This window comes from Pteropus alecto, unplaced genomic scaffold, assembly GCF_000325575.1.
Source record: "Pteropus alecto unplaced genomic scaffold, ASM32557v1 scaffold7, whole genome shotgun sequence".
NCBI lineage: Eukaryota > Metazoa > Chordata > Mammalia > Chiroptera > Pteropodidae > Pteropus > Pteropus alecto.
The window spans coordinates 9,304,186-9,317,616 of record NW_006494614.1 but is presented as its reverse complement, the minus strand read 5'-3'; the positions used below and the strand labels follow the sequence as shown (position 1 = coordinate 9,317,616).

General features: G+C 40.7%; 1 protein-coding gene across 1 annotated transcript; it reads left to right on the top strand.

Annotated features, from left to right (window-relative positions):
• The first annotated feature begins 614 nt into the window (after window positions 1-614).
• Window positions 615-8,431, top strand: GJA10 (gap junction protein alpha 10). Its single transcript, XM_006927012.3, has 2 exons — window positions 615-3,182; window positions 7,771-8,431. The coding sequence occupies exons 1-2, from the start codon at window positions 1,743-1,745 to the stop codon at window positions 7,807-7,809; spliced, it is 1,479 nt and encodes a 492-aa protein (XP_006927074.2). The 5' UTR covers window positions 615-1,742; the 3' UTR covers window positions 7,810-8,431.
• The last annotated feature ends 5,000 nt before the right edge of the window (window positions 8,432-13,431 follow it).

Below are 13,431 nucleotides of genomic sequence, written 5' to 3'. Positions count from 1 at the left end.
CCTGTGCTATTTCTCAGGTTTCTCTCATTGGCTCACTTTTCCTTCTTGTCCCTGAGTGATCTCATCTACCTATTCAATGATTATTCACAAATGATTAAATGTTTATCTCTAGATTGTACCTTTTCGGTGGTTGTTCTCTAAATGCAAATGCTTTCCGGACATCTCCACTTTTGCCATTTAGTTTTGTTGGGTAAAATCTATGTATTTTTTCCAATTATAATCTCTGGCATTGATGTGCTTACAAAGCCTTCTACTTCAAGATTATAAAACATATGCATTTTATTTTAATACTTTTATGGTTTATTTTTTTCCATTTAATACTTTATTCCTTCTGGAATTTATTTTTGTTTGGAGATAAATAAGAAAATATAATAATTCTATGTTTTTTTCTCTTGTATTTTTGAGTTGATATTCATTTGTTCTTTTTCATTATTTGTCTATTTTATGTTAGCAGGAGTACTTAGTGGCTACTGTGAGCACTGGACCAGGTATATCCTGTTCATTGTTGAATTCCCTGGCATCAAGCACAATGCCTAGGCAATAGTAAGATTTTAGTAAATATTATTGAATGAATGAATTATGGAAAGAGAATTGTTTTATTATCTGTTTTAATTTAATAATACTTTCCTATTTTTCCTCCATATCTTTTGTATCAGGAAGTCTTCCATATCTTAGAAGCTTTTAGCCTACCAAGTATTTTAACCTCACTGAACCTTGAAAACCATTAATTTTTTCAGGGTAAACCAACTAACCTATTCATGTCAGCTATGCCTCAATTCTTTTCTAGATTACAAGCTTGCTAGAGAAGCAATTCATATTCAGTTTAATTCTAAGTTAGCAGACCTTCCATGAAAACACGATGTTACAGATGTGGCTTTGTGGATATAATCATATGTCTTATTGCTGGTACTGATTCGGTATCTGCTTAATCTTTACTGCTACCCTGTGCCAGTTTCTGAAGGTTTATTTGGTTGATTTCTGTTTTCTTTACTTGTACTTTCTGTCTTTCAGTGGGAGTTATGGATAATGTATATATGTAAGTATTATATATGGTATATATAAAATATAACTATATATACATAAACATATATAATGAGGATCTTTGCTTTTCTGCTGATGATTATTCCAGTAATAGGGTCAAAGAACCAAGTTTCAAAATGAAAAGACAATTCAATCCTCTATTATTTGTTGATACCTTCTGTATGCAAAGACAGAAATGCTATGGAAAGTGTCTCTGCAAAGGGTGTACATTTCCAGGAAGGTGGGGGGACATAAGACACAACCATCACAAAACTCATTTTAGGCACAGTGCAAAATGACCGGTATAAACAATCAATGGGAATTCTGGAATAGGAAAAAACATTCTGACTTGGGATGGCTAGGGAAAACTTCCTGGAGGAATTGAGACTTATTTATGATCATGTAGGATGTATGGTAAATGCGGTATCTCAGATGGGTAGAAAAATAAGCAAAATTGTGGAATGGACAGCATTGTACAAATATGAGGGCCAATGGATCAGATTGTGGAGGGTCTTTAGTGTTTTTTCAAAAGCTGATATTCCTTGGAACCATTTTATTTTATCAAGCATGGAACATAAATATTAGGGCTGGAAAATCTTTCATAGTTTTACTGACATGAAAAAGAACCCACCATATCAATGAACCTGTGTCTTTATATATTACATCCATGCATGCTATTAACCTCAATGTTCTCTTTATATTTCAGACATTAGTCTCCTACCATGGGGGATTGGAACTTATTGGGCGGCATCTTAGAGGAAGTTCACTCCCACTCAACCATAGTGGGGAAAATCTGGCTGACAATCCTCTTCATTTTCCGAATGCTGGTACTTGGTGCAGCTGCCGAAGATGTCTGGTATGATGAACAATCAGCGTTTGCCTGCAACACCCAACAGCCAGGTTGCAACAATATCTGTTATGATGATGCTTTCCCTATCTCTTTAATCAGGTTTTGGGTTTTACAGATCATCTTTGTGTCTTCTCCCTCTCTGGTGTATATGGGCCATGCCCTTTATAGACTCAGAGCCTTTGAAAAGGAGAGGCAGAAGAAAAAGTCGCACCTTAAAGATCACAGAGAGAAGCCAGGGCTTGAATTGGAGGAGCAACAAAGGATAGATAGAGAACTGAGCGGGTTAGAGGAGCAGAAGAGGATCCATAAAGTCCCTTTGAAAGGATGTCTGCTGCGTACTTACGTCTTACATATCTTGACAAGGTCTGTGCTGGAAGTAGGGTTTATAATAGGCCAATATATTCTCTATGGGTTTCGAATGCACCCCTTCTACAAGTGCACTCAACCTCCATGCCCCAATGCAGTGGATTGCTTTGTATCCAGGCCCACAGAGAAGACCATTTTCATGCTCTTTATGCACAGCATTGCAGCTGTTTCTTTGTTCCTTAATGTACTAGAAATATTTCATCTAGGAATTAGGAAAATCATGAGGGCACTCTATGAAAATCCCAGCAAGGAGGGCATTGAGGATGAAAGGGGCCCTCCATTCCATTTCAAAAAATATTCAGTGGTCCAGCAGTGTATGATTTGCTCCCCCTTGCTTGAAAGAACCCCTGTGCTTCAAGCCAACAGTCAACAGCAAATTATTCTAGTAAATGTGCCAAAGTCTAAAACCTCGTGGCAAATCCCGCAGCCCAGGCAACTTGAGGTAGACCCTTGCTGTAGTAGAAAAGACTGGACTGGGGAGGATCAGCACAGCGGACAGCTCCATGTTCATAGCCCATGTCCCCAGCATGGCTGTGCTAAAATTCAGCACTCGGGACAGCACCCAGACCTTTCCTCCTTTGGCCTACAAAATACAATGTCCCAGTCCTGGCTAGGTGAAACAACGGCTCCCAGGCACTGTCCATCCTATGCAATAGGAACCTGGGAGCAGTCCTATGACCTGCAACCCTCAGAGGAGCCGCTCACGGATTTTCACAATCACTGCAGAGACAGCAATGGCAGCATGAGAGAGAGTGGGGTCTGGACAGACAGATCTTGCTCGGGCAGTCGCAAGGCCAGCTTTCTATCCAGATTGCTGTCTGAAAAGGGACAGCTGCGCAGTGACTCAGGAAGCTCCCATTCTCAAGGTAGCTCTAGCTTGGACATTCTGCACCAGGAAAACAGCCCCACACTTCTGCCTTCAGCTACTGGGCACAGAACATCCATGGTAAGTAAAGACAGACTGACCATGGAACTATCACAAGAGGCGTTCCACTCTGGCCACTTCTTAGCCTTCCCTTTCCTCCTTCTTGGTGTGTATATATCTGCATTGAGAGAGGGAGAGAAGGAGAGGGAGGTTAACTTGTGGAGAGTTAAATTAATTCATTGAATACATTCAGTTAAATTTAACTTATAAGATAAACTTATTGAAAACTTACTTTATATCAATCTGTCTTGTAAGTGCTGGGTATATAAATGGTTGAAATACCATCTTTGCCATCAAAGGGCTCAGAATCTAGATGGGACAGTTAGACAGGTAAACATGTAAATATGATCAAGGATAAGGTGCCATGTTAGAGGTGGTGGGTGGGCAAAGGAAGGAGTGGTTACTTGTTTATGGATGGGTCAGGAAAAGTTTCATAGTTTTTTTTAAATTTTCAATTACAGTTGACATTTAATATTATAGTAGTTTTAGGTGCACAGTATAGTGATCAGACATTTATAAAACTCATGAAATGATCCTCCCCAATAAGTGTAGTACCTACCTGACACCATACATAGTTATTATAATATTATCAACTATATTCCCTGTGCTGTACTTCACATCCTTGTGACTGTTCAGTAATTGCCAATTTGTATTTCTTAATCCCTTCACCTTTTTCACCCAGCCTCCCAACCCCCTCCCATCTGGCAACCATCATTTGTTCTCTGCGTCTATGAGTTTGTTTCTATTTGTTTGCTTGGTTTTTTAGATTCTACATAAAAGTGAAATCATATGGTATTTGTCTTTCTCTGTCTGACGTATTTAACTTAGCATAACACCCTCTATGTCCATGTTGTTGTAAATGATAAAATTTCATTCTTTTCTATGGCTGAGTAATATTCCATTGGATATATGTACCACATCTTCTAAAAGCTTCATAATTGAAGTGACTATTGAACTGATTCTTTGAAGATGTGCTGTATTTTCCAGACCTGGGAGGAGTGGGGTAAATGGAAGAAGGCCGTCCCACTAGAGGGAGCACTGCAGACAAAGGCCGAGAGGTGTGACACAGCGGGGCTATCTGGCGAGCTATGTATGGCTGAAACACAGGGTAGTAGGAAGGCTGTGGAGAGAGGGAAGTCTCGAGAAGGGAGCATGGAGGTCTTGAAGAGAGGTGATGGAAAACTCAGAGACAATGTATAGCAGAGGGGTGATTAGATTGGAATTGTACTTAAGAAAGCTCTTTCTGTCACAGTGTGGCAAATAGATCAGAGGAAGGATTATTTGTAACCTTGAGTTGCCCTTGTCTCACTAGGGAAAGTTTTTCTCTATTGTTTTAATAGCTCTGGCATTTAAAAGTCATATACAAATATTTGGGGATATATTTCACAAAGACTAAAATCAATATTCTATTGATTTTAATTCTATTCTCTGAAAAGCCACTGTAGAATAACATTCCCTGGTCATTGTAAGACATAAAGGATATTTATTGTAGATTTTTCTCAGTTCTTGGGAAAAAAAAAAAGAAGGACACTTACTTTACCCACTGCTCCTAACAGCTTTTTCCTTTGTTTCATTCTTCGTGTTAATAATGATCGAATCCCTCTTCCCCAGTTTCATATCTCCTATGCGTTTGGAGATATTTTGTTACTGCACTAAAGCCATACCTTGAGTAGGAATCATTCTACCTAGCTTTTTCCTAACATGCTTCTCTCAGACTGATACTCATTTCTTGTCAGTGACTAGCTGTCTACAAGGAGACTATGTTTAGGATCAATGTGTGGGTGCTTAGGACCCTATGCCAGACCACAGCAGGATTCTCAACTCCGGCTAGTTAGAGTCATCTGGGAGCTTTAAAAAAATCTTCATGCTCAGGACTCATCCAATTCCATTTAAACCAGAATCTCTGGGGGTGAGATGCAGGATCATTATTTTTAAAACCCCCATGGTGATTGTAATGTGCAGTCGGGGTTGAAAACCACTGTTTTACAGTAACCTTGCCAGGGGCTCCTGCTTCCTAGCTGCATTTAGGAAGTCAGTTAAGAAGTTTTCACATGCTCTCTTTCTTGTACCTCCTTCCATGTGAGAGGAGCCTTTGTTTTGACAGAGAATTGAGAAAGAGAGCAATGTTTAGTTGAGGCAGATTTTCTTAATCCTTCAGATTATCTTTTGGGAGAGGTCAGCCATGCTCAGGAGCCTGGAGAGAAGATGAAGGTGATAGGCCCTTTCTATTTTCATCTTCTTTCTTCCCTGTTTTTTATGTTTCTAGGAATTATAAATAATGCCTTTGGCCATAAAGCTTATGGTTACTTTTTTCCAAGACTCTTACAGAGTTGACAGGGCACTTCACTCCCTGAATCTTGGGAAGACTCTGGGATTAGGTTATAGCGTCAACTCCAGAGCACTATGGCTGACGCATATGGCTTCTTGCAAACAGAGGGATCTTTCTTTATAAATTAGTGCAGTGAACAGAGGATTATGATCTTCCATTTTCAATATACAGACTGTAAACAACTTTTTACACTGTATTAGGTCCTAGGTGGCAGTATTTTTAGGGCTTAGTTAGACTTCCCAGCCTCCAGAACTGTGAGAAATAAGCCTCAGTTCCTTATAATCCACCTGGTCTATAAAATTTTGTTATAGCAGCCCAAGTGGACTAAGACGAGGGAGAAGAGTGCAATCAGGGTCCAAGTAAGACAAGGGGGAAGCTTGCACAGTGGTCCAGGTGAGAGAGGAGCATGGCTTAGAGCAGGGGTACTACTGTCAATGATATGGAAGATCATTTTTTTTTCATTGTTTTTCAAATTCAGATAATATATGCACACTGAGAGAAATTCAAGCAATATAAATGAACACTGAGTAAAATGTGAACCTGACCATGTGAGGGTTCATCTCTTCTCATTCTTACCTGGACTCGATTCCTACCTCTCTCCCCAAAGGCAACTGCTGTGAACAGCATGGGGTGTGTTCTCCCTGCCTTCCTCAGTGCATTCATAATCTGTCTTTGAGGATGAATATATGTTCACACATATCTGTAATTTGTTTTTTAAAATGTAAATGTGATCATACTATAGAGATGTCTCTGCAATTTGCTTTGCTCATTTAATGGTATATCTAAGGGATCTTTCTACATCAGCACCTATGGAACTGCCTCAGTTTTATATTAACTCATGTTTTTCCATAGTATGGATGAACCATAGGAGACTCGACAGCCATTTAGCCATTCTAACTTTTTTTCCTACTGCAAACAGTTTCAGTGAAAGTTCCATATGTTTATCTTTGATAGGCGCCTTGAAGTGGAGTTATTGGTTGTAATGGGCGTGCACATTTTACATTGTGATAGATGCCAATTTTTGCTGAGGAAGGACTATACCAATTTGTCCTTTCACTTCTCAGCACATAAGCACCTCTTTCTCCACACTCTTGCCAATATCAGACAATATCTCCCCAGCCCCACCAATCTGATGAACTAAATTTACTTCCTTTTGTTTTAATATACATTTCCGTGATTACGAGCATGTTTGTTCATATGTTTATTGGCCATCTGTATTTCTACCATGAATCATCCTTGTCTGTTTTTCTGCTGGAATATTTGTCTTCTGATTTCTAGGAGCTCTTATATGGTAAAATAGTAACTCCTTGTCTATACACATAGTGAAAGATTTTCCCCCAATCGTCTTTCCTCTTATCTGTGTTCATGGCATCTTAAAAAATTTAATATTAGATTAAGTCTAAAATCTCTGTTACTTCTAGTTTCTTTGTCTCATCTGGGAAGGTCATTTTTGACTCAACATTGTTAACAAGGGTTGTTAGATGGGTGTTTATTTGGAGGATGGATTTTTATAATTTATTGAACCCTTTGGCTCAGAAATTTTAAATAACATCAATTATCAAAGACTCTGAAGAAGAAGCAAAAAGAAAAACCCTATATCTAGGGCCTGACTATGGTCCTGACACTGCCATGGACTTCCTTACTGAAACCCTGTGATTATACTCATTTTGTGGATAAGGAAACAGATGACTTGTCCAAAGTCACAAAGTCAGGATGCAGTGAAGCACAGTCTTTGGGACATAGCAGATAAAAATTAATATTTATTGGATGAGTGAACGAGCTGTTTGATTCAAGTCTGTCTGATTCAAACCAAGCTCCTTCTCCTATACCCCATTGCTGCTTCTTGCTCTCCCTGCACAAGGCAGCTAAGTTTAGCATATTTTTAGGATCAAAGGTAGTTCATTATAAAATGGAACATTCCACATTTGGATCAGTTTTTCCTTCTCCATTATACAATGTCAAAAATCTGTCTAATTGTAGAGGGAGCAAAGATTGCCTTAGGAAAAGGTTGGCTTTTTAGTTTGAGGCCTGGATTTTGGACAAAACAACAGCTGGAGAAGTTGAAGGTGATGGCAGGTGGGATTCAGCTATTTCACAGTAACTTTGTCAGGCAACAGAATCTCTTAAAGGGGCGCTCGTCTCTGGAGCAACGTAGGGCAAATTGTCTTCCACATCACGTTTTGATTCAAACTTTGGTATTTGTGACATACATAGAGTCCCAGGTGGGTGGGCAGGACTGACTTTTACAAGCCATTTTGTTTTATTTCCCGTCTCTTTCAGAGCATGCTTCTAGAACTTTCATCTATTATGAAAAAATAATGCATGTCTGGGGCCAGAAAAAAGAACACAGGAGCAGTGGCATCTACAGGAGAAAAGTTGTACCTTGTCAGCTCAAACTGCAGGAAGAACTGCGGGAGCCATCCCCTCCACAGAGACACTTGCCAGGCAATGAGTGTGTATAGGGTGCTCCCAGCTGGGCTCGCCCAACACGGTAGGCCCTTCCCTGATGGGATAGGGTCACCCTCTCACTCCACCTGGCCTCACTGGCTGAGGCAGCTCTGAGGCTCAAGCAGGGATCAGGCGGGGACAAAGTGGGCGCCACCGGAAAAAATCTAAGGGTAAGAGCTGCTTTGGATTGGGATTTGGCTACCCTTCCCCCACCTTGCAGCCCAGTGAGACGTATGGCCAAGAGAGCACCTCGTTCTGCAGTGGTGGCAGCAGCAGTTTGAACCCTCGAACATGGGTCCAGGGCAGGGCGGGAGCTTCCTGTTTGTAAAGAAGATGTTGATGAGAAACTTTTTGTTCTTTTCCTCACATCAGTTCATGTCTTGGGGATGAACCAGCTGGATTTTTGTTCATAAATGCCATGACATAAAATATTGATTACAATACTGGCAAACACTCAAGGTGCATGATTTTATTTTATCCTTCTGTTGGGATCATGCAGGGTTAGTAGCGTTGCCATGACTGTGGTCCAACAGGTGCCTGGCGAGATCTCATTCAGGACTTCCAGGGGAGTGACTGAAGCAGGCACCTCTTCCTCAGCCTCCCTGTCCTCCCAGTGGTCCTGAGCCATCAGGAAAGGTGTGTCAAAAAGCACTTTATGCTTCTTTTAGAGCACAGAGACACAGACGGCTATGTGATATACACTAATTAGCCAGTCTGTGAGGCTGGTTAGCTGGTTGTTACTTTCTGAGTTTTGAGAGCCATAAAGGTGGACTCAATTCTCATGGAAGAACCACTTAGCTTCTCCATCCTCCATCCTATGGCCGGACTGTCTCCTAACCCTGGCCCACACCTTGTAATAAAGGTTTCAAGTTATTAGGAGACTCAATTTGGTCCAGTGTCACAAAGCTCTGCATCATCTGTGTCCTGTGAGATAAAATCCAAACTCCTTAGCCTGGCACACAAAGCCTTCATGTGTTGGCTCCCATCTCTGACCTTGTTCCCTACCTCTGACCTTGTTCCCCAACTCTGACCTTATTCCCTACCTCATGCGCCTTAACAGCTGCTTGCAGCCTTCTCTCCTTCCTGTCCTTGCCCACAGAGCAGCGGGCAGCTGGACACCTTCCGCCCCACTGCAAGCCTGCCTTTTGGGGACTCATTTCTTATGGAGGGAGTTCCAGCATCTCTTTCTAAGCCAACCCTCCACTCCATTCCATTTTTCCTATCATCCCTGTAATTGTAGCAACAAGTACTATTTTTTTTTTGATAAATAATTTTCATTTTTTGAAAAAAGAGGTGCATACTAGATGCAACTTATTTCTAGGAAGCACCTTCTGGCCATCTGAGGTGAGCTCCTCTGAGCTGGAAAAGCCTCTTGCCCTTGGCTTAAGACTTCCATCATCGTCTCTATAGTTCTCTGAACATTACTACCAGCTTTTCTGGGTCTCCAGCTTATAAAAGGTAGATTGTGGGATTTCTCAGTCTCCATAATTGTGTGAATCATTCCTTATAATTACTTATATATGTATATGTATATGTATAATGTATATGTATGTATGTGTGTGTGTGTGTATACGTATACACATACACACACACACATACATCTCCTATTCATTCTGTCTCTCTGGAGAAACCTAATGCACTGGGTAACTGCCTGGGATGTTGCAGAAGGGCATTAGATGGCACTGGTCTGTGCTTCTAGCCTAAATGGCTCCTGAGTCAATTTGCAGAGGTAGAAATGAGGTGTGGAGATGTGAAGAGGTGTGGTCTGTTCCACAGAGAGTTGGTAGAAGAGCCAGTGGAGACCATGTGAATGAAAATGACACTGGGGCCAAGCCCAAATGGGTTTTTTTAAGGGCCATTTTTAAGGGGCATACCATATTCCAGGTGCTTAAGACACATTATCTATACCTTGTCTAACTGTGTAAAGTTATTGTTTATTCTCATTTTATAGATCAGAGAAGGCTCAAAGAGATTAAGTAACTTGCCTCATAGCCAAAGATCACACAGCTGAAATGCCTGCTGTGCAGCTGGAATTCAAACTCAGATCTAGCTGCTCCAAGGCCCACGCTCCTTCCAGGAAGATCTGCTGTCTCTCTCGTCCATAACAGTTAGCAGCCCCTGAGCAATAATTTATTCGTACACTCGTCTGCCTGACTGGCTTATGAAAGCTTTAAAGATAAGGTCTGTGCATTTTAAATCTTACCCAGCATGTAGCAGTGTTGGTTGAATGAATGTATGTTTATGTATAGAGGCCAAAGACAGTACATTACCCATCACTTCCAATTCTCCAGTCTATTACCTTATTCACTGGTGTTCTGGCATGTCTTGCCAATAGGTTTATTGCGAGAGACTCTTCCAGGAGCCTTTATAGAAGTGTTAAAATTTTTTTTTATAATTTAATCTTTACTTACTCTCAAAAAACTTTACAGGTCATCAACTGCCCAGCACAGAGGTTAATAAAAAAGTTAAATGGACCCATTGTAAAATGTAATGCTTCCAGTAAATGTTGGTATGTCTCAGTGTTTCCATCCATTGCTTTAGGATGAAGGTCACTGCCTCAGGGGTGCACTTCCATGGAGTAATAGCTGTCCATGGAGAACCAGTGATGCCTCTTTCTGATTGACCAAGCAGGCCAGTGGCAGATGTATGTTGGGATCTGTAGGAGCCAGGGGTGGGGACAGAAGGTATCATGCTCTTGAGTCAAATGAAAGGAAAGACACTTGCCTAATGGGATGTAGGGTATGCAGTTTGCTCCATCTCTCTTGGCTTTGATTTTTAGATACCAGGAAGTATCATGTTCCTTTGTACAGAGGGGCAAAGGTACCCAATGGGGAGAATTGGAAACATCCCACTCTAGGTACTGTTACAAATTGGTATTAAACATCAAGTATAATCTTGCGAATGCACCCTCATTGTGGGGACAGGGTAGTGGGTTGGAGAAGACAATACCTCAGTTATTTCCAAATACATAGAACAGACTGCTGGCAGGGACTGGTGTACAGGTAGCCAATGTGAGAATCCTTGTGCCCTAGCCCTAGAAGTAGATACGAATCACTCCGAAGGTACACAAAGTTGGAAAGGAAATGGTTGCTTCTGATTTGGGGCTGGATGGTGTTTGCATGCTTCCCTTCCACGAGATATAAGTAAGAGCTTTATTCTGTATCCGGCCACAACTGCCATTCCTGCCACAGGCACAAAAGTCAGGGTAGAGAGTGCAAATGACCATCAGTTCTAAATGACCAGGTTTTCCTACAGAAAATTTTGGAAATATGACCCACCCATCTTTCCCAGAATGGATTGAATGTCTTTAGGCAAAGGACTGTATTTTACCTCTCACACCTAAAATGTTATGACTGTGATGTTTTTAGAACAGCACACATTTGAAAATCCTATTATACATTCACTGGAAGCCCTCTCGTGACTCAGTAGGGTGCCCTTGGAGACTTGCCAAGGGATGGTAATTCAGCAATTTTTAATTTCAGTTTTCCCATCTGGTGGATGGGGTGTGGCCATGTACTTCTTGAAGCTTAGACCTGGGCAGCAGTGTATTCACCAAACATGATGTGAATTCATTATTTATAGCCCACTGTCAGCTCAGCCAGATGGCTCCTGAGTCCAGTGTTATGTCTGGCCTGCCCACCATTTAATATCTAGTTTTCCTTTTATGTCAGAATCTAAGACTAAATTATCAAATATACTTTTTTTGGATCAGCTGTACTTATTCCCTAATTACAATTCTAAATTCCTTGCCCTGCCCTTTACGGTATCTTGGTGTTTGTTTAACTGTTTTCCCTTTGTTTACTTTCACTTGGCTTTTTACTTGAAATTAAACCTATTATTTTGAGATGACCGTGCCATTGTAAGAAACAGTACCTTTCCCCCAGCTCCCCACAATGGTGATGTTTTTCATAGGCTACAGCACCATATCTAAACCAAGAAATCGGGTTTCATGCCTTTCATCTATTCTGGTAGGCACTAGGGATTTTTAAATTCAGAGTTGAGGAATCATAATAGCATTATCACATTTTTCAGATTTCTAATCAGATTAGTCAGGTAGCAGATAAGGGTCCAAACTTCTCTGGAGAAAAGACTTCCTAAGGCCTCCAGCTCTGTAACCTATAACACAGGATCAGAGGCTGAGCAACTCAGTTTATAACGCATAATGATATGTCTTTATTTCATCAACAGAAATGGTGTCTAGACAAAATTCAGTTAACACTAGCAATTCAATTGAGTGAAAAAATTTTTTTTGCACAATAGTGTATTTACATTGAGTAAATGAAGTTTCAATTCATTAGTTCATAGCAATGCCTTTTTTCCCCAAAAAGGTAAAAATTCTTAGTTACAGAGAATAAGCATCAACAGCCATTTCATCTTTACAATAAAAACCACAAGAGAAACCACAATCACTTAGAAAAAAAAGACAAGCCTAAGAACTAGTACAATAAAATGATGCATTGAATTAAGTTACATTAATCGCATAGAATTTGTGTAAAAAGTATGTAGAAAAACACCTGATGTAACCTGTTACAGTCGTTGACCAGTTATGAGAGGTACAGAGGGTTATACAGGTAGATATGTGTGAAAACTGTCCGTATTGTTCGACCTGGGGAAAAAGAGAAGAGGGGCTGCAGCCCCTTGCATACACTGAGAAGACCCTGTTTTGAATATGGCCTCTGGAGTTTGTAAGGCATATATTAGAGGTGCACTTGCATCAGACTGGTTCTGGAACAAATTCTCAGAGGCCTATTTGGCCTCACAAGCAAAGGTGGTGCTTGCCTCGAATGGCTTACTGTGTCTTAACCAGCACCCGAAGCCCCCGAATGCATCTGGAATCTTCCTGATCACTCACTAGATGTGGCAGGTCCTTTATGTCAGAGGGTGAATGGGCACCCCAGCATTCACACATGCTAAATGCATCATTAGGACTCAAGCAGAGGTCACCTCTCCGCCTCCAGACATGTTTTGGTAGAAGACTTAGCATCAATCTGTACAAAAAGCTTTCTCTGTCCAAGGCCCTTCATTCCTTCCTGATACATGTCTGATCACCCTCATGGGAGCATTTGGCACTGAATGTGAGTGCCTGAAATGAATGGTCTTGGTGCACTTCTGCTTCTAAGGAGGGCCACTGTTTTATCTGAGGTCAATAAACTGGAATGGAAATGAAAGTCCGAGTTTAGCTGCTGCTTAATAGTGAAATGCGTACACCACACCATAACATTAAATAAAGCTACAAAGTGGGCCTCTGCAACCAAGTGGATATTCTTCACAAATGGCAGCATCATTTTCATATTACAATTAAAATACACTGATATTCATTTGATATAAATACTATCTCCCAGGGTGGAGTGTAGGAAAATACTATACACTTACTTTTCTTTGCAAGAAATGTTTCTGCACTGTCAGTTGAATAAGTTATCCCAAGTCTGCCACAATAGAGTCTTTTCCATGTACAAATAATATTTGCACACACTATTTGTGTACAAATATATT

What these genes read in the sequence shown, in the direction of transcription:
- GJA10 (XM_006927012.3), top strand. Translation starts at nt 1,743, where the DNA reads ATGGGGGATTGGAACTTATTGGGCGGCATCTTAGAGGAAGTTCACTCC. An exon ending in CTGGGCACAGAACATCCATG is followed by an intron (nt 3,183 to 7,770) that starts GTAAGTAAAGAC and finishes CGTCTCTTTCAG; the next exon opens with AGCATGCTTCTAGAACTTTC.